General features: G+C 48.3%; 1 protein-coding gene across 7 annotated transcripts in view; it reads left to right on the top strand.

Moving 5' to 3' along the window:
- Window positions 1–14,668, top strand: part of RREB1 (ras responsive element binding protein 1) — a 128,435-nt gene extending 113,767 nt beyond the window's left edge. For 6 of the 7 annotated variants that reach the window (XM_011367041.2, XM_023534667.1, XM_023534666.1 and 3 more), the window contains 3 exons: window positions 3,911–4,075; window positions 8,795–9,610; window positions 11,110–14,668. In XM_011367041.2, coding sequence (XP_011365343.1) covers window positions 3,911–4,075; window positions 8,795–9,610; window positions 11,110–11,624 — 1,496 coding nt within the window. In that variant the 3' untranslated portion in view covers window positions 11,625–14,668. The remainder of the gene's footprint in view (window positions 1–3,910; window positions 4,076–8,794; window positions 9,611–11,109) is intronic. The other variant, XM_011367042.2, reaches the window with a different exon arrangement.
- Window positions 14,669–25,260: the final 10,592 nt, after the last annotated feature.

The following is a 25,260-nucleotide window of genomic DNA, read 5'->3' as shown; positions in this document are numbered from 1 at the left end:
AAGCTGGTGTTGGCTGTCATATTTCATATCCCCTGGCATGCTCTCCACACACAACCGAATTTCCTCCTTCTACCCCTCTCCTAGCCCACAGCGGCCTGTTGATTGGGGACATTTCCTGATTCCTTACCTCTCTCTGCCTGCACAGTATTGCCTCTTTAGGGGAGACAGTCCACTGTTCCTTCCTTTTCCCCTTTGTGAGCATCTCATGTGTTTTTAGGCCACAAGTAGAGGTGTGAGTGCCAGAAAAACATAGCCAACCCATGTCTACCCTGTCCTCATAACATGAAGGAGTTGGGACCCTGTGATATCTGAGACGCCTGCCAGCAATGACGTTCTGGGAGCCCTGGCTCACTCATTCTCTCATGATTGGTTTTAACCGCACTGCCCCCCCTCCATTTTTTTGCCAGTCTGGGGCCCTCCCCATTTACCTTCCCTACCCACTACTCACAGGCATCATAGTTGAAATCCATAAGATGTGAAAACCTAAGTGCGGCAATCACTTCTGATACCAGGTGTGTTTGTTTGCCTTTAACTTCCTTAAGTGGCAGCTTTGGCCATTTTAACCCCGCCAGCCCTGCATGCATATGCACCTCTGCCAAATAAAGAAAGAAACCTTCACTACAAGGGTGGAGGGGTGATGGAGAGAAGTCTGAGGCATGAACCCACATCATGAACCTTATTATTCTCATTGTTCTTCCTTCTACTCTCATTGCCCCAGTGCCTGCCAGATAATTCCTTTTAGTATAAAATTCTTCTCTTCCTTGACTGTTCTATGAGAATGAAAACTGGCAAGTGGGAAGTAGAGGGGCTGTCTTAGGTCTTTGACACAACGGTAACTCCTTAGAGTTACAGGTACATTTAAAAACATTCTGCTAAGGAGTTAATTTGTGCCAGTTACCAAATCATTTGATACTTTTCTATATAGGTTACCAATTAAGTTTTTTTAAAACCTATAGGATTATAAAATAATAAAAGTTTATGTTTTCCTATGGTGCAATCTAGAGAGTATACTGCTATTTAAAATATAAGACTTATGTACGTAGTGAAATAAGAACTTTTAAAGACTCCCGTTAGTGTCGCTTTAGGAATCTTCGTAATTTGATACAATACTTTGGTGTCATTGAATTGTTTTCTGAATTTAGCATTAATACGAATCTTCATCATGGGACATCAGCCTAGCTGTCCAAAGCAGCTATAAAAGTGAAACATTTACCGACTTGAAAATTACAGAGTAAATCATGTAATAGGCAGAAGCAAGAAACCAATTGTTTTATTTGAAATTGAGAATCGTGTCATAGTTCATAGTCACAGCTTCTGACTTGTTTATCTTTTGGCCTAGTTCTCTTCTTCTCATCTGGCCTGACTCAGAGAAGCCATGATGTTGCCTCTTGGCAATAAAATGCTAAAGGAAAAGCATTTTCTTCTTACCTAAAACAGAGCCCAAATAATTAACTGTTATTTTCAATTTTTAGTGGAAAGCAAAAATAATTTGGAGGGTGCACAATGAACATTAAAACACTTTTAAAATTAGTCTTCACGTAAAAGCGTAATTTTTTAAAACATGGTCATTGTTATAATTTTAGCAGAAAACGCCTACTGAGCTCTGTAAAGAAACTTTAAAGCGGTCAGTGGGTTCGCTTCTTTATACTATAGGCCCTTGTGGAACTCCTTACAGGTACACTTGCTGGGTTCCTGGATTTCTGATTCCACTATCCCCAGGTTTCTAATTCCCTGGTCTTTGATTGTTCCAGGCATTCGTATTCTTAAAAAACTCAGGAACCATCACTTGAAAGGGTCTTTTAGCTTAGGAGGGAATAAATGCTTCCTTTCTTTGATTAATGCTGATGCTCTAACTTGGCAGGTTGGTGATTCTGGCGGTGCTGGGTTGCACACCAGTGTACTCTGTGTGAACGGCACTTTCTGGAGTTGTGACGCGGCAATGCTTCTGCTGCTGTTGCTGCTGCTAATACTGCTAATGCTAATGCTAGTCCTTCCTTCTGCGAAGCCCAAGTGCCAGGCCCATGCTATCCATTAGCAGTGAGTGCCTGGACTTGTGCACCTGTGCTTCCATAGTAATCTAAACAGAAGGCCAAAGGCCCCGTGATTGGTATTTTGAGGGAACTGCACAGGTTGACTTCCCTGCCAGTGTTTATTTCCCTGTAATCCACAGTCATAATCAAATTTCATTAGTTAACCCCAAAATGTCCTTTGAGCTATTTTTTTTCCTCCTCCTCTATAATCCAATTTGGGTTGATATATTTGCATTTAGTGTCATGCCTTATTTTTATTATTTTATTTTTTTGGTTATTATTTTTTATTCCCATCTCCCCTTTGGCAACCATTAGCTTGTTCTCTGTATCTGTGGGTCTTTTTGTTTTATTTATTCATTAGTTTTGTTTTTTAGATTTCACATGTAAGTGAAATCATATGGTATTTATCTTAGTCTGTCTTATTTTGCTTAGCATGATACTCTCTAGGATCATCCATGTTGTCGCAAATAGCAAGATTTTATTCTTTTTTATTGCTGAATAATATTCCACTGTATGTGTGTATTATATCTTTTTATCCATTCATCTATTGATGGACATCTAGGTTACTTCCATTTCTTGGCTGTTAACAGTAATGCTGCAGTGAACCTAGGGGTGCATATACCTTTTCAAATTACTGTTTGTTTGCTACTGGGATTGTAGCAACCCCAAGGTTACCAGACAGCATACTGGGCTGCAGCTCTAAACTCTGGTTTGTTAGTACACAAACCTTTTCCCCTGTAAAATTAGAAACTGGGACCTTAGAATCTGGAAATTGGGGGGAAACAGAAGAATCCAGTGATAGTGAATAATTTACCCCCATCTTCTCTCTCCTGAGGCCCATCTGATCACTTCCCTTCCCTGTTTCTGTCCACACTTTCTGTCCTGGCTCTTGCTTTCCCCCCTGACACTCATCCAAACAAAAATGGGACAAGTTGCAAAGGAGCCTGGCTTGCATTTTGAAACGTGTTACATCACAAAGGAATCCAAATAAGAGGAGAGGATAGGCAAACCAAAGCAGATTACTCCTGGGTGGAAGGAGGGGCATGGTTCTTCCTCAACAGGTAACCCCATTAGTGGAGTTGGGTAGGACTGGGGGCTGGTCAGTGATTTCTCTTCGCATGCAGGTCTGTTGAGTGGAGGATATGATCTCCTAACACAGACTCAGTTTTTGTTGGTCACTTATTTACTACTAGCAAGAGCTTAGAGCAGGGGAACAAAGAACCTTTCATGTAGTGGGCAGACCTCCTCTGACTTGCTGGCTAGGGCCACGGTGACCTTGGGCAGAGGTCACTGCAGGACTGCTTAGCAAGTCAGACAGGAGGATTTCCTGAGAGGTCAGAACTCACTATTTCCAGCCCTCTGTGGGAGGCCAGGCTCATCCAGGTCTGGAGGAGGGGACCGGCCTTAGAAGACATGCAGGGGATTCCCGATTTCTCCGGGAGGGCTGGGCATCCCATTTGATTTTCCAGAATGCATAGCACTTGCCAGGCCAGAAATTATTAAAAGCTGTCTTCAACTTATGACAGACTACAGGTGTTTTCTTGCTGTACCCTAAAATCCATGTACTTTTTGTTGTTATATCAGATTTTTAATTGTAATACTGTTTTACTTTAAACATATGTATCTTGGTTTCGTTGTTAACTTAGTGTTTTGAAATCAAAACGTTCATTCCATCTACTCAGGTTAAGGAAAGATGATCATTTGACTTGTTGGTGTTCTCAGTATTTTTTTTAATGTGCTTTATTTAAAAAAAAAAAAAAAAACGTGGTGGAGGAGGGGGGAAACAAATGCCAATAATCCCAGGAGAGTGAATCGAAAGCGACTTTCTTTTTCATTGCAGTAGAAAGCCAGATAAATATCTATTTTTTTTCCTGCTTCAGGTCAGAAACCCTTCCCTTGTCAAAAATGCGACGCCTCCTTTTCCACCAAATCTAACTGTGAACGCCACCAGTTGCGCAAACACGGAGTTAACAACTGTTCCCTGAGAAGAAACGGGCTTATCCCCCAGTCAAAAGAGAGTGATGTTGGACCCCATGATAGCACAGGTAGTGCCTCCAGGTGATGGAGAGGAGGAGAGGGAGAGAGGAGGGCCAGTTGGTTAGCTTCCATAGCCTTGGTTAGATGCCTAGCAAACTCCAGCCCTCCAAGCATGGCAGGGCTGCCTTTGCCACCTCCCTGTAGGACTCCACAGTCCAGAAGAGTGGGCCCTGCCAAGCACTAGGAGCATACAGCAGGATGGGGATGTGGGAAACAATGACAGTGCCCCTAGGTTGCTTTTCTGAGCTACTAGAGAAGATCTGTCTTTCTCCAGCAGAACCCTTTGTTCAGGTTTTTGGGCCCTGCTGGAGGTGGGATAGGAGGGAGGGTGTACAGATTTAGCTCTTGGTAGGAACCCAACTAAAAGGGATGTGAAACCTTAAAGGCTTGGGCTGTTGTTTTCTCAAACCCCAGCCTCTGCTGCATCCTGCAGAGCAGGGGTGGGCTCCCAGATGTCAGGGTATTGCAGGAACTAGAAGCCCAGCCCTTGACAGGGAGGGGCAGGGTGGAGTTGGGAGTGTTTTTCTTTTCAATAACTCTTCCCAGTTATTAAAAAAAAAATTTTTTTTTTTTTTTTTTGCCTTGTTTGAAAAAGCACTCTGCATGTCCTTTCTTTAATCACATTTCTGCTTGACCTGAATCCGGGTATTATTCTTCTGTGCTGATATGCGCTTCCTTCCTCCAGCCCACTACAGAGCAATTAACGGCTGCCAGTGCTCTCGTGCCACCTTTTTTTTTTTTTTTTTTTTTTTTTTTTTACCCTTACAGCTTCTGTATTTACTCATGTTCTCTATTCAGTACACTCGCCGTTTCCAGCTGCTGGGGTTCTGCACCCTCCACCCCACAGTCTAAAAATTGGCTGCTGCAGGTCACTTAGACACACAGCTAGCTGGCTGTTGATTAGTAACAGTTGTATAGGTGTGGATTCAGTTCTGTAAGTCCTGAAAGCTTGGCGTTTTCTGATTACTTGAAGCAGATGAGATTTCCCCAGGTGTATTTTTCTAGGATTGTAATTGAGTCCTGTGCTTCTCTCCCTCAGAATTGGGTAGGGAAGGGGCTCTGCGTTGTCTGAGAGTTGTTGCCCCTCCCTTACCCCCCAGTTACTGTGGACTAAAGGGTCAGCCCCCTTTCTTTATCTCAGTTACGGGAGGAGAGGGGTGCATCTGGATGGGTAGCATGTCCAGGAAGAAGATTTGATCCAGAACCTTCTGCTTTATCCCTGCACCTCCCACTGAACCCTAGTGAAACAAGTCCTTGAACTGCCAGGCCCTTCAGTTAAGATCAAACCCTCTAAGGTATAAAAATGTAGACTAGTGTGCTGGCTCCACCCCTAGCTTCCATTTCCACATAAATTGCCAGGATCTGTGAGTAAAGAAAGATGTGGACGCCCACAGAATTTTGCCGTGACTTGAATCCACTTGAGCCAAAGGCGGTGGATGATCTGTTCTGTTCAACCCCCAGGAAACCCACAGCAATGCTGGCAGAACTTGAGTTTGCTGCAGACGATCACTCTTAAACAGTGGGCACCGTGTGACCTAGTGGCTAGCACATTTCCTCACAATCTGGTTTAGAAAGCAGCTATGTGACTCTTTTACCTGTACTGGTCCCAAAGGAAGGGAGAGCAGTGGCTATCTAAGATAGTCAAGGGGGCCCCTTGGTTTCCCAAGTTTGCAGACAGGTCTTAAAGTGTAATAACCATATGCTGGATGCACATTTTGGGTTCCACTTCTTGATCATGAGGACGAACGCCAAACCCCGGACTCCTGCCGACCTCTGAGGGGGCAGCTGTAGTAGAAGCCTGCAGACACAAAGCTAATCGGAATCTGTGTCTTGGCTTCGGTTCAGCACCTAGTTTTACATTGTGGGTGTATTTAGTTTTTAAATTTGTAGTGAAGAGTTTTTGTCTTTCCAAGTCCAGTCAGAGTCCTTCCCTACTTCTGCCCTGCTGCAGGAGTTCCGTAGGTTTTCTTTAAGGGACAAAGCTTCTGGAAAAAGAGAATTCACTGAAAGTTGTAATGTGAAACCGGCAAAGAGAAAATATATGTTTGGTTTAATTGTGGTCACAATCCATGGTAAGAAAGAGGACTGGGGTTTAAGAAGGGGAAAAAAGGGTCAGGGAGGTGAAGTTCAGTGATTTCAAGGAGAATTTTTAAAGCCAGGTGAGCGTGATGGAGGGGTGAAGGGTTCCTTCAGGCGCTCCCTCCCATGAGGTTAAAAGTGAGGCCTTACAGGAAGACCGTAAAAAAGCAAAGGCAGGAAATGACCAAGGAAGTTCTTGAGGGGGTTTCTAGGTTTATATGCCTGGGTTGCATTTTCTTAAAATCCCTAAATGTGTTTTATAATGTATGTCTGACTTTTTCATTACATCAGGTCTTTCACGAAAACCTACCCTAGATTTTTCCCCCAAAGAATGCTCACAATACTACAATTGAGGCAGTTGTAGCTTAAAGGGGTATATAGATCATTCAGAGTTAAAATGAAACTCCGTTTACTTTCTTGTGGGCAGAGAGGTGGGCCCACTTTGCCCTTGGGGAATACTGGTGCTTCTTTCTCTGCTGGTGCTTATAGGAGCCTTTGTATTTGTGGGCACCTACATATAACTCTTCAAATCAGCGTAAATGTGGAGGTGTTCAAACTGTCCCTGAATGGTGGCAACCCTTACCAGCCCAGAACCCTATGTGCTGGCATGGACTGCACCACAGGAAGTGCTTATAAAAGTCATCAGCTCGGCTACCTTCATTTGGAAGTATGAGTGGTTGAGAAGGGCAGGGATCAAAATGAGACCTGATATTATAAGCTGGGTATTCAGAAGATAACGAGAAGAAGTTAAGTGTATTGTCCCCAAGAATCACTAATAAAAATCAGTTGAGGTTGCTTGGAATTTGAAGGGCGTAGGCTGCCCTGCTAAAACAGCCCCCCCTAGTGGAGGTTTGGTAGAGCACAGCCAAGCCCCTTTCGTTCCCCAGAGGTAGTGAGTTGCCCTTCCATTGCATTTAGGGTGAATCTCTCCATTATCGTCACTAAAGAAGAGCCTAGGAGTAAGAACAATCTGATCTTTGTTTCAGAATTCATTATTTTTCTTTTCCCAAGATCATCTTAATATGTCTTACAGTTAAACTTTAAAATAATCTGTATTCTTTGGTGAAAAAAAAATAAGAGAAACAACCTAGAATGTACTGGGATAAATTGGAAGTAGCCAGAGATTATACCTCTTTTTAAAAATGCAACTACTGCAAAGCCAACAAATAAGAAACGGAGCATTTTATATTTTTATTGTAGAATTTATACCAAATTCCATTTAATAGATGTTCCTTATTGGAATGATTCAAGAAAATGAGCATCTACTTTTTCCTTAGAATATAGCCTAGACAGTGGTGTGTATAGCTCAGGATTCATCTTTAAGCTTTTAGATAATTTTCAAAAATCATTGTCAGAAATTTTATATTCACACCATAATTATTTTTTTCTGAAATCTCTTGAGATAAACAATCTCTGCCAAAAGGTGCCATCAGAATAAAACCAAGGAAATGATATAAGTGCTGAGCAGAGGATTGTAGATAAGCCAAAAGCCCCAGGCAGATGTGACCCTAGGAGGGGCAGTGCCAGCTCCTTTACCCCCAGTCCCAGGACCACCTTGATGACAGATAATCGAGCACGTCACTCAGAGTGATGGACACAGACGGACATTGTTGTACATCAAGTGAGGGTCCAGATAGGGTGCATAAATCTGCTGGCTCACACACTGTAATCAGGGATCTCTCGTAAGGTAGGCGCATCTAATTTATCTGCTGTGAAACAGTGAGTTTAGTCAGCCTAATAAACTGGCCACCGGATCTGTAGTTTAATAGTAGGTCTCAGCAGACAGCTTCCTTGTTATAGGATATAATTCAAAAGTCATTAAGCCCTTGTTCACCCTGAATCAAAAAAAGATGGTGTTTCTAATGAAAATTGTCATCTGTTTGATGTCGTGGTATTGTCACAGTGCCGTCCTTTAAGAAGGTGGTGGACTGTCCACATCTGATTTTGCTGTGGAGAGTGGACAGCTAGGAACAAATCAAGAGACAGGAAATGTTTCCACTCCCCACACAGAATCCCGACAGCAGCCATAGAGGCCCACAGGTGTGCATGTGTCTCCTTTTGCCTTGGAATTCTACCTAGAAGTTGGGCGTCTGGCGAGAGCATGTACCACAGCGCAGAGTACATGCTTTGGGTCATTTCCTCGTTAGACATCACATTTGGGGGTTTGGGGTGTTTGGGGTGGTCTTGTGTATGTTGCATGTTTGTATAATCTCTGCACTGGAAAAATAACTTTTACAGCTCAGCTTCCTCAACCTCCCTAGCGCTGCGAATCTTTGGAATGCACCAACTCTTCCTCTCTCGCCGTCCCTTCTGTCTGCGCTGCCCTCAGTCCCTCACACCTTCCTGGGGCCTGAACATCCCTGTGTGTGGAAGGGGTTCCGAGGCACAGTCAGCCCTGTGACCCCAGCTTGCGTATATGTAGAGGCTCTTTCTGCCTTTAATAAGTTAACTCCACATTCATCTGAGTCCTCCAGGGAAGTATGGGGTGATGAGGATTCAGGGCGTTGACAAGTTCTTGCTGGGGTTGGGATACAGGCTTCTGTTGGGTGGCGGGGGTGGAATCCAGCCGAGAGTCACAACAGCCCTTGCGAGAGGCGTGTGTGGTAGCATTTGGTCTCAACCCGTGCCCCCTGTGCTTGCTCCCACAGACAGCCAGTCTGACATGGAGACATCAGCCACAGGAGGCGAAGTGCTGGACCTCACCTCTCGGGAAAAAGAGCAGCCATCATCAGTGGGCGTGTCTGAGTCTGGCCAGGTCAAAGAGGAGCTCCCCGCAGAGGAGGTGACTCAGGGAACAGCCGAGCCCATAGACAGGGAGGAACAGGGAGCCGAGGAGACCCTGGAGCCTGAGGGAAAGCGTGGTGTGGAGGAGCAGGGCGATGATGCAGATGGCCCTGAGGAAGACACTGTCAGCAACAAGAGCCTAGACCTCAACCTTGCCAGCAAGCTGATGGGCTTCAAGCTGGCCGAGGGCGATGCCGGTGCCATGGGCAGTGGAGGCTCTGCCCAGCAGGACCAGAAGCACGCCTGTGACATCTGTGGCAAGACCTTCAAGTTCCTTGGGACCCTGAGCCGCCACAGGAAGGCCCATGGCCGTGAGGAGCCCAGGGAGGAGAGTACGCTCCCTCGGGAGGGCCAGGGTGAGGGCAGGGTGGCCGAAGGGCCGCTGCCTGTCCCCACCACCCCTGCCCTAGACCCAGAGGAGAAGCCCGAGCCCTTGGCCGAGGGGGAGGCCACGTCCGAAGGCTCAGCGGAGAAGCAGAGTGAGGAGGCTGAGGGCACCTCCGACGGGGAAGGCATGGTTGAAAAGAAGTCCTCAAAAAGTGACGATGACAAGAAGCCAAAGACAGACTCCTCCCGAAGTGTGGCCAGCAAGGCAGACAAGAGGAAGAAGGTCTGCACTGTGTGCAACAAGAGATTCTGGTCTCTGCAAGATTTGACCCGGCACATGAGGTCCCACACAGGTAAGGACGGGCCCGGCCTCCTGAGGGGCTGTGGTGGTGGTTCAGGGGAACCCGTTCCCAAGCCTGTTAAAGAAGGTGAGTTTGCTTCCCCTTTCTTCCTCTGACCCATGAAACTCAGGAGGAGCCTCCCCTGGAGCAGTGAGGAAACCTGGGCCAGAGAGCAGTGCCTGAGCTTGCACATGTGCCTGTTAAACTAGGAATGTAACCAGTTCTCATAGTGCCTGTAACGGGCTCTGTGCAGGGAGGCAGTGGAGTGGTCCATCAGCAGTGGTGGTCTTGAGAGCACGCTGAGAGTCGCTTAGCCCTCTGAGCCTCCGTCTTCCTATCTCTAGAATGGGGATGATGGCTGTCTTCATATAAGCACCTAAAAGAATGTGGTTGCTGGGCATTTGGAGCCTGTGGCTCATCAAGTCCTGAACCTGTAAGGACTGTAGGGTGTGGCCTGGGGAACAGGCAGTAGGGACAGGTGCTTTGTGGGGCTCTGTTGGGAGACACCTGGGTTTGTTTCATCATTATTACAAATTCAGGTGGGAAGTTCACTGCAGACCTGCCCTGTGAGGGGCTTTTCCTGTCCTGGCTTTGCAGCAGCTGGGCTGATGTGACTGAACAGGGTCCTCACCTGGTTGCCGCAGAGGCCTGTCGTCGTGTCTGTGCTCTGTACATGTCCTTACCTCCCATGGAATTTGCCAGCTACGGAGTTGAGGCCACAAACTAACTCCACAGCATGGGCCATTGTTTTGGTAGAAAGAAGGAGACCTAGATATACTCATGAAGCCGGAAGATACAAACATATTATCGCCCTCCCCCCTCCCCGCCACACACACAAAGAAAAACATCTAGGCCCTGTATCTTGGTCTTGGCTTTCCTCTTTCCTCCGGCTGCAGCCCATGGTGCACACACACGTTCCCTGTACCCTGCCCCCACCTTGTACAGCCAGCTCGGCCCTCGGCTGAGGGATTTGGAGGGCTCTGGGGCTGGCCCCCCAACAGAGATATTCTTGGGTTCCTAGCAGGTGGTGGTCTCAGCTGCTTACAGCCCAAGGTTTGTGAATGAGAAGGAAGCCCCAGCTGCTTCATAACAGAACATACCATGTCTAGTGCCTTTGAATTAGGAGGTGCCACTGTCAGCAGAGCCCTCAAATGGTGCCTGTCCCTGTGGGAGGGATGCTGCTGCTGTCTTTCCATGAGATTCTTCTCAGACTGGTCCGGATGTCTCTGAGGCTTCCACTTCTGAGATACTGGTTCCTAGATCAGTATGTGAAAAACCTGGGTTAAAAGATGCAAAGAAGAGAGAAAGCATAGCTAGCCCCTGGCATATCTGTTTTTTCTCCATTTTGCCAGTTCAGACAAATAAGAGGGTTTCCTTGAGTAGGAGTGTGTCCAGGCCCCTGTCACCCACTGCCCCTTGGTTTTTTTCTCATTCCTGCTCTCGTGTGGAACAGAGAGGTGGTAACTGGCAGCCTACTGTTAACAGACAATTTCTTTCCCCTGTTGCTCCAGGAGAAAGGCCATATAAATGTCAGACCTGTGAGCGAACCTTCACCTTGAAGCACAGCCTGGTTCGCCATCAGCGGGTCCACCAGAAAGCCAGACATGCCAAACACCATGGGAAGGACAGTGACAAGGACGAGCGGGGTGAGGAGGACAGTGAGAGCGAGTCCACCCACAGCGGCAACAACCCCGTCTCGGAGAACGAGGCTGACTCAGCCCTGCTGGCCAACAACCACGTGGCTGTCACCCGGAGCCGGAAGGAGAGCCTGGCCAAGGATGCCAGCCGCAGGGAGGAGAGGGTGGCAGCAGGTCGGACAGCCGTTACCGGGCAGGCAGAAGCCAGCAGGAGCGCTCCCAAGGCCGCTTCTGAGGGCAGCCCCAAGGAGCAGGCGCCTCAGGGTGACCCTGACCCGGAGAGCCCGGCAGCCCTTGTGCAAGACCTGCTGGAGCTGCACGCCAAGAGGCCTGCCCGCCCCATGCTGGCCGCCGCCGATGGCGCCTCGCCACTCCTGGGAGTGGAATGACGGCTCGTCCCGTCCCCCAGCACGCAGACGAGAACCAGCAGAGCAGAGTGTCCTGAATCTTGTTTCATGAGGGTCCCTCAGTGCCCTTCAGCTGTCGGGGAGTAAAAGAGAGCGAGAGAGGGAGGAAGGGAGCCAAGCAGGAGCGGGCCGCCCCGCTCGGTGCCATAGCCTTACACGTGCCCGTGCGAGAGACCAGCACAGCACGGACAGTTCGAGTGCCTTAACTACTTAACCAGCCCTTCAGCGTCGTCCTGGGTGTTACAGTGTATTGACTTTTTAAAAAACAAAGCAGATATTTTAATGAATTATTTGGAGAGGACCTTTTCCTTTAAGCATTAACGTTACCTTCTGTGTTGGTGTGTGTGAGCTTGTTCTTGCGAATCTGTGATAGTAACATTTGTTCTGTGAGCTGGAAACAGAAGAAAAAAACATGCCCTAGGACACCCACAGCCAATAATAACTGGAAGAAAATGATGTGAATTTCGTGTAAATTCCCAGAGGAAACATGGATAAGATGCTCATTTCTCAGATAGCCCTATTTTTCTTTTTTTCTTTCTCCTTTGTCTGCTACATGGTGGAGCTAAAATTTGGTCCTAGGTATTGCAGGATGTGGTTGATGAAGGTTTCCAGTTTGGTTCAAGCGAAAACCAGGAAGGATTCTAGCTGCAACCTCATACGTGTTTCCACTCTTTCAGCGTCAGACACGCTATTACTGTTCAAGTCTCGAGACATTTGTTCTTAATTTACAGAGAAGAGTTAACCCTGGCAACTTAATCTATGGAGAACATACTCAGATGTCATATAGCTGATTTCCCCCCTTTCGGTATATGTATTATTAATATTATTATTATTATTATTTTTAGTTCATCAGTTTGCTGGTCTCTGCAGTCAGCAGAAACAAATGGGCAATATTTGTCCTGGAGACCTGGGCTGTCCCCGGGTCCCCGTGTAAGCGTCTGCCCGCAGCTTTCCTCGCCACTTGGGTGGGAGCTCTTCTACTGTACTTAGACAAGCCTTTCTTCTGTGACTGCAGAATCCAGCAGGGGCCGTGAGCAGTTGTCCACATGCGCTGAGGAGCAGCTCAGAGAGGGGAGCGTGAGGGCGCATGTGCCCGGGGCTTCTGAGAAAGCCAGGCAGCAAGGAGACCTGTCACTCACCGGTCTTCTGCCAGACCCAGCCCAAGCCTTACCCTCCTGTGCTACTGTCATTTGCAAAGCAAGGAAATACTACTACTGGTAATAAAACTGCACATGCAAGAAAGGTCGAAGATGAGAAGTAGATTTATATTTACCTTCCTGCGATTTGGGATTGGTGCTTGGTGATAAACATGTTGTTTCTAGTGTCTGAAATAGCCTGAACCCCTGGGTGCAAAAAGGCAGGATTTTTTTCTGTGAGCATCTTATGCAGGCAATAGACTTCCCTCACTGTAGCCGCCAGCAGTGAAAAGAAATATATCCTACTGTAGCTGAGCTTGTGCTCGGCATCCTGTCCTTCAGCCGGAACCTCTAGGATGCCCGAGGCTTAGTGACTCCAGGGCCTCCTGTGCTGCTCCACCACTCAGATCCTCTCGCCTTGCCCTGGGGGAGCCTCCCCAGCCCCTGTCCGCCCCTCCCAGGACCCTTGCCCTTTGTCCCTAAGTGTTCCCCCTTGACACTCAGAGTGTAAGTGTGCAGACACACCCTTTTCTCTCCACTTCCTCACCAGTTTCTGGTGGCCAAAATCCTACCACCCAGACTTCAAAGGAAGATAGATGTTCTTGAGATAATGAAAAGTGATATCTTTGCATGTGAAAGAAAAAATGTTGAGGTATATATGATTTTTAACTGTATTAGGGATGTATGAACCAGTTTCAAAATGAGGTTTTATTTACTCTAGATGAATACACATCAGAACCAATGATCCCCTTGTATCACTTCATACCAGGTGTGGTCTGCTCAGTTAAAACCAGTTCATGCATCCCTTAATTTTTTATGATGATTGTTGTTATTTTTGTTGTTATTATTATTTGGGATTTCTTGTGTTTTGTTTTTCTTTGCAACTCTCCACACTAAAACTTGCAACATGTGGGGAGAAGCCATGACTTAACTCTACGCTGCAGTGAGATGTAGCAGGAATCGCCCTGGCAAATGCAGCTGGGGCTGCAGCTCGCAATAATCACTATTGATTTAAAGCTTTATTTAGCCTTCATCTGTACCCTCATAGTCAATAAGGTCTTGCCACATTTTATTAGTGAGGTTGAGAGATGTATTATTTGTTGGTTGTTCTGCTCCCCCACCCCCAATATTAAACTGTGAAATTTGTGATTTGTTTAAACTCTGGGTGAATCATAGCTTAGTTTGCATGTCCAGCTAATTTGTTTCCATACATTTTGTTTGATTCTCTTTCTCCTTCTCTCAGGGCTTTTACGAAAAAAAAAAAATATATATATATATATATGTGTGTGTGTGTGTGTGTATACATACACACACACACACACACACACACACACACATATATATATATATGGATCTTTTGAAAAGTTTTTTGAGGTGCAAGTTTTTCTCTTTTGTTTTTCTCTTTGATTTGTGGACACAATGCAGAGATTCAATCACTACAAGAAACTACTGGCTGTGAAAACAAAACAAAAAACCCAAAGGGCTCTTCTTCTTCCAAGCAGCCCCGGGGAAGCTACGTGACAGTCAGATGCCAGTTTCAGAAAGAATCATCATACCTTCAACCCTCTGTTCGTCTCTTTCCTCTCCGCTCTTTCTTCAAGAAGGAAGTTGATCCTAGTGATTTCAGCCCATGCATTAAACAGGAAACAATAATAGATGTGTAGAATTCATATTTTTTCTAAAGGGAACTTAAAAACTGCTGCTACATGTTATGTACAAAACTGGTTTATGCCACATGAACAGAATCACAAGTTTGGTTTTGGTACTTTTTGTTCCTCTTTGTATTCAGTTGTATAGTACTTCCAAATTCAAAATGAGAAGAAAAGCTGTTCTGTATCAAACCATCTAAGCAATAAATGTTATATTTTAAAGATGGCAGATTGCCTGTCACACCGTTGTCCTGTGATTTGCTGTAATCCTGTCAGCTTGCCCTGCTTACCATCAGCACAGACATCCCTGGTACCCACGAAAGCTCCATCACCCAGCAGCCCCTCGTGCTTGGCTATGGTCATGACTTCATCCCTAGTGCACAGGGTGGGCTCTCCCAGGGCCAGTGGGCAGGCCCCGAGTTGGTTTAGCAACAGCTAAATCCAGTAATTTTTTTTTTATGGGCAGCAACTCCTAAGTCTACCCTGCCTTCTCCCCTTCCCACTTACAAGGGATAGCATTGCCTCTAAGGTGGGGAAGAACCTCTATAATCTAAGGGAGGGTTCTGGACATAACGGTGACCCCAGGGGAATGGAGCAGGTTCAAACCCGGGGGGCGGGGGGGCCGGGGGATTGGTCTGCACTGTAAAGCAGTGAATGGGCAGAGAGAGTCCTGAATCTTCTAAGCTGTGAGTAGTTCTCAAAAAGCAACTCTTAAAGGATGCTGGCCTCAGGGGAAGCTGATTGTAGATGTTGCTTAAATGTGTTGACCACACATAGTTCCTAAGCACTAGGTCACAGCAAGACGAGTTGCAATGCTATGGCCCTTAACAGCTTCCCAGAGTCCTCTCACCACCACACGCACCTGTGCTCACACACACACTCCCTTACCAGCCCCAGGAGACTGGCTGTGCTGAGATACCAGTGAAGGGTACTGACTTGTGCTAAGAAAAACAACCAAGTAACTCAAGAATGATTATAACATAAGCAGCTCACAAGAAACAAGCCCCCCAACCTCTCCAATTGGGTTTGGGTGCTGCTGGCCGCCAGTGAGCACCATTTCCCACACCCCCACCCCCACCCCCCACATGGATGGAATCATTTTCCTGCCTGGGAATTCGGACTGCTTGGTCCACATGAAGGGCGAAGGGGCGGCCCTTTGGAGTGTGATAGGAAAAAAACGGAGTGTGGACCATGTGGGAAAAGTACCCACCCAAAGCCTGCCCGTCCTCAGAGCACAGCCCCTGGATCTGGGTTACGTTGGGGGAAAGCCTATCGGAGGTGAAAAGATGGAATTTATCAAGAGTTCTGCCTGTTGAGATCTGATGTCGAGCAGATGCAGTGCATCAAGACTGGTACCTGTGAGCCGACTCCAGCCTCGGAATAAGCTGCCCTCCACTGCCACCCTTTTCTTTCCCACATCCCTTCACTCTCCCCTGCGTTCCGTCACTACGCCCTCGGTGAGTTTCTTCCACTCTGGCTGACACCCTGGACGGATGGTGGAGAAGGCCCAGGTCTCGGGTTGTGTTGTTTTCCAGGTAGTGCTCTCAGAAGAGGAGAAAGCCAGCACGGGCAGATGGACATTTTTTTACAGAATTTCTTTTTCGACTCCAGTAGCGATTGAGCCTCATCGTTAAGAATAATGTTTGTTAGGTAAAAAATTGGGTTTGGGTTTTCTCTTCTGCTGTACCTTCAGAGAATCCCAGTCAAGCACAGGTAGCCCACGGAGCCAGGGGCCATGATGCTCTTTCTGCCTCTGCCCTGCAGCCGTGTTCTTGGCACTGGTGTTGACTTTCCCAGTTAGAAGGAGACAACAGAAGGAGCTTATGTTTAAAAGTCAGTTTCACTTCCGTTTTTGTCGAACTGCAGCTAAGGCCTATGACCCAAACTGAGCTTGGGGTGTTCGAGTCTTCTGGCTTGGTATCCAAGTGACATTGTCTAAGCGTTTATTCCACAAAGCGTTTGCTGGGCAGCCACTGTGCCAAAAACACTGTTCTAGGCATGCAGAACACACACAAAAAAAAAAACAAAACGAATTTTTTTCCTTGTGGAACTTAGATTTTAATGGGGGGAAATAGTAAATAGACTGGACGAGGATGATACAGAGTAAGTGCAAGTTGAAGGGGAAGAGTAGGCCACAAAAGGGTGGGGCCTGGAAGGGACGGGGCAGGATGACCAGAAAGGTCGCAGGACAGCAAGCAGTAAGAAAGTCTCCCACCCAGCTGTCTGGGGAGGACCCCAGACAGAAAGGCCCCAGGAATCATCCTGGGCCCTCCGGAAGCCATCATGACTGGAGAGGGGTGAGCAGGGGGAGGGGGTGATAATGGATGAGGAGAAGGAAGGGCATGGTGGTTGCATATCGACAGTGGAGTGATGGGGACAAGGGCAGATGCAGAGAGACCCCCAAGAGGCAGCCACAGTAATGCAGGCAAGAGATGGCAGTGGCTTGGAGCAGAGTGATGGGGGCGAAGTCATCGAGAAGAAGTTTGGTTTAGGATATGTTTTCAAGGGGAGCCACCAGGGAATGGATGACAAATCGGACAGATACAGAAGCTATAGACAAGTCAAAGCTTTGAAAGTTTACCCAGAAAACAGGCTTGGAGGTTAGCCGTAACTTCTAGATGTTTGGAATTAACTTTTAAAAGAGGGAACTTCACTCCTGAAAAAATAACCCTGGTAGAGGATATGTTGCCAAGAAAAAGAAAAAAAGGGAAGAAATCCTTGATCCTTTCTGTTCACCCCAAGTAAGCACCCTGTTTCTGGAAAGTGGCTGCTGACGTCCCTGTGACTAGGAGCATGAAAGTCTTTCTGTGGTGTGTCCTAAAGAAACAGCATCCTCCTCCCCATTGTGATTTCTGGGCCTGCCCCACCACCCTGACACCTGCCCCTCATCCTTATGTATTCACTGTTAGGACCATCCTGCTTGTTTGTCTTCTGAAGGTCACGAACCCAGCAGAGGCTCCGGGGCAAGCTACAGCTGCAGTTGGTCAGGCCACTCCCTGAAAATGTGCATGAGGGACAAGAGGCAGAGCAAAAGACTGGAGCACCAGACACCGTGCCCTTAATGGGACTGTTCCCGAGGGGGAGGGAAAGCCTGAAAATTTCAAGTTCCTGACTACAGTCTGGTGGTTCTGCCTGAGTAGGATAAGTTTTGATGGGCTGAGTGGACATTAATCCAAATGGCCCTGCCTGCAATTTCTGGTCACCGTTCTCTAGGGAATGAGTCCACATAACAGATGGGCATGAGCACATCAACCACCTGGGCAGTCGTGCTGATCACTCTCTCTGATTTGGCCATTGCTGGAGCAGCCATGGCCAGTGAAAGGTGGGGCTGGGCTTGACCTTGACTTCCTTGATTCCAAGGTCAGTGCTGCTGACCCATGAGACAATCATCAGTCCCTCTGTGCCTTGAAGATTTAAATCCAAGCAGCCCCTTTTATCACTATTCCCTCTCCCCGCAGAAATAGCATTAAGGAGCGAGTACTTACCTCTTGCTGCTGATCTCAAGTTAGAACGACACATGTTATTTGTGTGAGTGTGAGAAAATACACAACAAAATTTACCATCTTACCCTTTTTCAAGTAGTACTAAGTCCACTCACCAATACCACCATTCACCTTGTAAAACTGATACTCTGTCCCATCAAACACTAACTCCCATCCCCTCCCCCAGCCCCTGGCAACCACCCTTTTACTTTCTGTCTCTATGGATTTGACTACCCTAGGAACCTCACATTCATGGAAAGAACATCATCGCATGTCTGAGAGGGAATGTTTTTTTCTGAAAAAAATTTTTTTTTCTAGTTATAGAAGTAATACATGCATAATGCAGGAAACTTTGAAAATACAAAAGAGCACAAAGAAGAAGAAACTCACAGATAATCCCACCATCCAGAGATGACTGCTTTATCATTTCATCACTTAGATATATGTGGTCTATGTTAATATACACGTATATATCATATGCGCACATATACACACCTGCTATAGTTTTTATAAAAAGGATATCATTCTATGCACACTGTTATGGAAGCTGTTACTTTTTACTAAGCAACAGATCGTAAACATTTCCCATCAAGAAATATTTTTCTACTACTACAATATGATTTTTTTACTGGCTATGTAGTATTCCATTTGCAGACCTGCTCTTGAATATCTCTATAAAAGGCAAACCTTAAACCCCTGAGAGACAGAGAGTTTAATCAACACACTGAGAGACTGATATGTGGGAGCTCAGATGAGGGACACGCAGGGAATTTATCCAGGGTGCAGGTGGAGGGGAGCCAGCTCTGGGGGGAGGGTCTCAAATGTCAGGTCCTCCTGCCTGAATACACAGCCAGCCATCTGCCCTGCATAAGAGATGCAGAGTAGAGAAATGGCCAAGAGCCAGGTCTCGGGGCAAGCTGGCTGGCATGCAAATCCCAGCTCTGCTTCTTACGCCAGATGAATGGCCTTGTGCCTCAGCATCCCCATCTCTAAGAAGAGGGTAACAATAGTACCCACCACATAGGACTGGGGGGAAGACCAAATGACTTAATACACATAAGGTGCTTGGGACAGCACCTGCTGCCAAGTAAGCATGACAGGAATTGTCATCGTCTCTCATTACTGTGGGTTCTGTGCACGTCTCCGCGTAAGAATGCTGCACCTGTTGCCTGGGGAGGCAAGTGGGCAGACGTTGCACAGGACACATTCATTCCACAGATGTTGAAGGGATGGCCTGAGGAGGAGGCTTGTGGGGGATGACTGAGCTTTAGGAACGGCCCTCAAGGCCACCTCCTCCTCCCTGGCTGACAGAAAGCCCTGCTGGCTGGACACCTGGGTGGGGGGTAGAAGACAAACAAGCAGGGAAGGGGTTCTTCATAGGGAAAGTCCTTGATCTTGAACAATTTCTGGCACCACACTCAGTCCCCAAGATCCCAAGTCAGCCCCAGGCTGCCAGAACACACCGGTTCTTCCCACTCCTCCATAGGCCTGGCTTTTGCCAATTTGACCGTGAGAAGAGAACAGGCCCAGGAGAGAGTCCTGGGAGCCTCTCACCCTGGGGCAACCTGTTCTGCTGCCCACCTGGGCTGGAGAAGCGTGGGGTTGCAACCTCACCCAGCCCATCGAAACGCTCCACGGAGGCGCGTCCCAGACAGTGGCCGCCCCCTTTGGATCTGTAGTTCAGTCACCCGCCACTCCCAGCCACCGGGCTCACGGTGGACCAGAACTCTGTTTTGGCCTTGGTGCTTATCAGACATCCCGCCCTGGGGGTGTGGGAGGGAGGGGCCTTGAGCTCTCACTCCTCCTTCACATAGGGCTGCGTCAGAGGAAGTCCCAAATCTCAGCCTCTTCCACTGCGGTGCAGGCCCAGTCTGTCTACCGGAGGGCACGGGGGTGAGGCGGCCCCAGCACCGGGATGAGGCCCAGCCCTTCCTTTCAGCCTTGTTACACAAAGTGTGGGCTGCAGACCTGCAGCATCAGCACCCCCGGAGCTTGTTAGAAATGAGCCCCTTGGCCGGCCCGGATCTGCCGAGTCCACAGCCCTGTCTGGGGACAGGAGCCCCGCGAATTCGTGCACACAATGAATGTGTGAGAAGTCTGGTCCAGAGCCCCAAAGCTGGGTTCCGAAGAAGATGGCCCTGGCAGACGCTGCGGAGATGGCTGTAGATTCTCAGTTAAAAGAGAGAATCTATATCGAGAGGAGGAATTCGAAGCCAGAAAGGACTCTGAAGTGTGCAGATTCTGGGCCCTTCTGGTGGCAACTCCCCCGGCCCCTGCTTCACCCCAAAATCTCCTTCACAGTTTCTGTACTTTTGTCCTACTCTTGGATACCAAAGGCTCATTGAAGGGACCTAGTAGGGAGAAAGACACTCCAACGTGCTGCTGACAGCCCAGCTGCCTGGCCCCTCCTCTTCCATCCCAAACTCCCTGAGGAGCCAGGAACTAGAGAGGATGACTGGGTTTATTTTAAACTTAAAATTGAAGGTTGCTCTTTAACAACAACAAAACAGTCCCCTTCGATTCCAGGCTGCCGAAGTCAGTGTCTTAAATAAGAAACCAGCGGGCGCTCCTTTCCCAATTTACTTTTACGGGAAGGAAGCCACAGCCAAATGTGAAGTGACATACCTGGTGGCCCTTGCTCTTGGCTGCCTCAAGCCTCGCTGGCTGTCGGGGCAGAGTCAGCGCAGGCTGGCGGAGGAGGCCAGAGGCAGGCATCTGCTCTCCATGCCCTGCCTTCATCCTTGGACCTGGGACAGATCTTTCACAGGGCTTTTAAATAAAAGTGATAGCTGCTCAGTTTAGAAAATTTGGGCGCTGCAGGAAAATATGAAGAGAAAAATTAAAGTAGTCATCTTGCTTTTCAGACACCATTTTTTATTCATTGAATATTATTGTTTAATTAGGCCCAACTTTTTTTTTTTTTTTTTTTGGCCTTTCTCATTCTCAAACCTGTTTTTACAGCACTTTGCACATTGCAAGAGTGTGCTCCTGTATCTAGTTTTTGTCGTCACCCACGTCCCATAAGTTGGGAAGGAAAAAAATCCTTATCGCCTCAGAGCAGAGAGGAGGGTTGAAATGATTTGCTCAGGTTGGCCAGCTAATGCGTAGCCTTGTTAGGCTGAAACTGCCCACCAGAAAAATTCTAAACTGAATGTGGATGGTATGGGGTACCGTGATGGTGTGTTGTCCACTTAAAGAGCAGCTACAGAAAAGCAGGAGCACGTGCTTTTGGTTCTTAAACCAGCCCCTGCACACAGAGGGCAAGGAGAGACGGAAGGAAGAGGCAGACTGCTCCAGATTGGCAGGTGGCAGGTTAATAAGCAAGGAGCTGACATACGAGGCTCCTCTTCGGCAACTGCAAGACAGCAGATCTCCACACCTATCTGCTGGGATCTTAAAAGTGTGTAGAGAGGCCTTAGCAGGGCTCAGTCACATGCACCTTTGGGTGGTCTCAACGACACCTTTTCCTCTCCAGGCTGCATCCTTGAAAATGGCTCCCACCGTGCGAACAGTGAGTAGAACATACATACATTCCAAGGACGGAGAGGAGGTGGGGAGCCTCCGATTGCCCAGGTCCGGCTCAAGGGTCAGCCAGAGGTCATGTCCTCTCAATGACCTCCTCCAACATATGCTTCTGTGAGACATGGAAACAGATGTGATTTGGGTGCCATCCATATATTCACAAGGTTACTCAGTGAATTCCCAACCATTCCAGCTCTCTTCTGCCGTGCAACAAATGACATCAAAACGTAGGGTCAGAACTCGGCAGTGGGCGGGGCTCTGTAGGGAGAGCTCACCTCTGCCCCACCTGCACCTACTGGCCAGAACCTCCAGAGGACTTTCTTCTCCCTCTCGCCAGGCACCTCGGTGTGAGTCACCCACCCACTAAAAAGAATTCCCTGAATTGTTTGTTAAAAGTTCAGCTTCAGACCTATTGATTCAAGATCCCAGGAGGTGGGGCCTAGTTATCTTAGAAAATTCCCAGAGAATTCTGAAGCCCAGGAAAGTTTGAAAACCACTGCTCCAGAAGTCAAAGACAGTCCCAGACTCCTGGCCCTCAGTCGTACCCGGCACCATGTTCGGCAAGCAAGTGCCTCCACGTAACTTGCGTTCCTAAAACTCTGGGCCACCTGTCTTCTGACCCCTGCTGGTTTTTCAGCCAGGGTTGGTTGCATGCTTTGCAGGACCCAGTGCAAAATGAAAATGCGGAGCCCTGGTTCAAAAAGCAGAAAAAAACCTTTTCATCTCTTCCTTTTTCCTCCCTCTTCCTCTCTCTCTCCCTCTCCCCCGACTCCCTCTCTGTCTGTCTCTGGTGTTTCTTTGCTAACTAAGGTCACACTCCCTCATGCATGGGGATCCTTGTGGCCACAGGTTACCTGAGGCCTCACTTGAAACTGGGCATGTGGGACACACTCTGACTTTTCATGCACCCACACCCAGGCCTCCACCAGGGGACCAAGGGAGCGGCAATCTCTAGACAAGGGTAGAGAGCAGGCACCCAAGACTCTATCCCAGGAAGGCGGGAGGTGGAGGGAGGCAGGACCACGCACGAGCCAAGGCTCTAAGCCCCAGTGCACATGCCATCGTGTCACGGGATTTCACTCACAAAACCCAGTTCGGAGATAAAATCATAAAGAATTTCAAGATGGTGCCTTCAGAGCACCGAACTCCAAGCACTGGTACTGTGACACTGCTCCATTCTCCTCCTCTCTCTGAGGCGCTCGCCTCGGAGGTCCGGAACCCAGACTGTGTGTTTTCATTGGCCCCAGCCCCAGTGCCCAGCACCCACGTCAGTGTCTCAGGCCAGTCCACTGGTTTCCTGAGGGGCTGTTGTCTCCCCACCAACCTCGAGCCCAGAACATATTTGCTCCCCTTGGGTCTGCACGCAGTGGTATTTGCTGCTTTACGGAAAATGGTCTCTGGTTTCATGATCAGAACTAGTGAGGCTCTGTCAAGCCAGCAGTAATGTTGGGTTTGTCTTCCTTCCATCTTCACCACACAAGGCCTGTGCCAATCCCTGCCCTGAGCTCTTAGTGAAAGCGTAGCACTCTGCCGTGTGTGGCGTGTGCCCGCTCGCCGATGACACCCTTCCTCCAGCTCTGGGACCTGTGGGCCAGCAGGGGCCATACCGGCCAGCAGAACAGCCCGCCTCCCTCACCCAAAGTAAGTGATTCTCAAGAGTTTGGATGCTGCCGGAGAAAGGTAGGGCTGAAGTGAGAAAGGCTTTGTGACCGTGAGCGAAGGGAGAAGGAAGGGGAAGCATAACGCAAGGTGAGTCACAGGGGGACCTGCCAGTGCCAAGAAGAGAGTGACAGCAGAAGCCAGGGAGGATGTGGCATAGGGCCTGGAGGGTGTGGGCAGTGAAAATAAAAAGAGGAAAACACTTAGTAATTTTTTTATCGAAACTGAATTATACCATGCCAATTTTTCCTGTTACGTATTATCTCTTTTTCTTTAAGACTTATTTTTTTAGAGCAGTTTTAGGTTCATGGCATAACTGAGAGGAAGATAAAGAGATCTCCTGTACACCCCCTCGCCCCGACATGTGCAGCCTCCCCCGCTATCAACAACCCTCATCATAGCGGGACGTTCGTTACAATCGATGAACCTCCGTTGATACATCATCACCGAGTCCATGGTTGACATGAGGGCTCACTCTTGGTGTTGCACATTCTGTGGGTTTGAACAAATGTATGGTAACGCGTATCCACCATTATAGTATTGTGCAGAGTAGTTTCACTGCCCCAAAAACTCCCCGTGCTCCACCATTCAGCCCTCTCTCCCTGCATTGTGTTGTGTGGGACTCTAAGCCCAGGGAGATCTGGGGACAGTGCAGTGAGCAAGTTTGTGTGTTAAACTGTGGGAGAAGAAAGAAGCAGGAAAAGTGTTTGCAGGTTGGCTTTCTCTGAGATGAGTTTTGTGATTATCTCTGAAAGCAGGGTTAGGGGAGCACGGCCAAGCAAATAGCAGACAGGGCTCTCTGGCATGTTGGAACCACCTGGAAGGAGGCCGGGCCAGAGGATGAAGAGGAACCTGGGACCCAGGAGGCGTCGCAGTCAGGTGTGTCCATTCCTTCATTCATTCAGCAAATCCCTGTGAGCACCCAGGGTGTGCAGAGACTTCCTTAGGAGGAAGCCCAAAGATGAGAGAGACACAGACTGCTCTCTAGGAGCCTAGGAGGGAGGGATGTAGGCAAGTAACCTGGTAGGAGGACAGCATTGTTCAGTGGCGCAGAGGCACAGGGCACCGTGGGTGCTCAGAGGTGGCCAGGATACTTCTGGATGGGGACTCAGAAGCTCCTGGAGAGAGGCACCTTGGAAAGTTTCAACAGGCAGGGCATGGTGGGGCTGGGACACCAGGGAGGTCTGGGGAGAGTTCAGGGAGCAGTGGGGTGCAGGGTGCGGGGCCTGCCGGAGTGGGGTGAGCTAATGGCCGAAGAGTAGGTAGGGATCCTGCCTGACTCACACCCTGGACAGTGAAAAATGTATGAATAAGTGAATTAGGGAATTGGGAGAGCTTTGAAAACTTGAGCTGGGTTCTGGTAGCAAGTGGAGTCACAGAAGGTCATTGAGCACGTCAGTTAGCAGGTCAGAGCTGCAGTCTAAAAACATCCAAGCAGCAGAGTATAGAGTAGAGTGGAGGCAGGAAGCCCAACAAGGAAGGTATTAAAATCATCTGGGCTACAGATAATGAGGGTTTGGAGTGGGATGGAGAAGACAGAAGTGATGGAGAGAGAACTCTTGGCACTGCTCGTGGAAGATTGGAGGGAGAGGTCAACAGTCAGAGACGCAGATGTGTGGCTGGAAGAGGCGGGGCCGTGAGTGAAGCCAGATGAGGAGCTGGTCTGTTGGGTCATGGACATCGCGAGTGCAGTCTTGTTTGCGGTGCCTATAGGAGGCCTTTGATAGCAAATGACAGAAGCCCAACCCAGACCAGCTTACACACAAATGGGCCTGGGTTAGCTATCTTGCAGAAAGTCCCGAAGTGGGGCCTTTACACACAGCCGGACTCAGACGCTCACAGGATGGCGCTGGAATTGCCTTGTCCCTTCTCCCCGCTCCACTTTCTTTATGTTGCTTTCATCCTCAAGGAAGGTGCCCAGAATGGCAGCGATAGTGGCCCCAGGAACTCAGCCTCACATTCAACAGTTTAGCAAACCCAGCAGTGAGTTCTCTCTTACTAGGCACCAGGATTTATTCACTCTGGCTGGTCTGAGCCAGGTGCCCCATCTCTGGGTCACATGCCATTCTTGGAGCAGTGGACAAGTCAGATGTCCCTGAACTTCCTGAATGGAAAGTTCCTCAAGAGGAGAACTAAGAGTGGCCACCAGGAGGAGAGGGAGCATTTTCAG

Source organism: Pteropus vampyrus, unplaced genomic scaffold (assembly GCF_000151845.1).
Source record: "Pteropus vampyrus isolate Shadow unplaced genomic scaffold, Pvam_2.0 Scaffold129, whole genome shotgun sequence".
In the NCBI taxonomy this organism is placed as follows: Eukaryota; Metazoa; Chordata; class Mammalia; order Chiroptera; family Pteropodidae; genus Pteropus; species Pteropus vampyrus.
The sequence above is the reverse complement of the archived record's forward strand: the minus strand, read 5'-3'. Positions and strand labels throughout refer to the sequence as shown.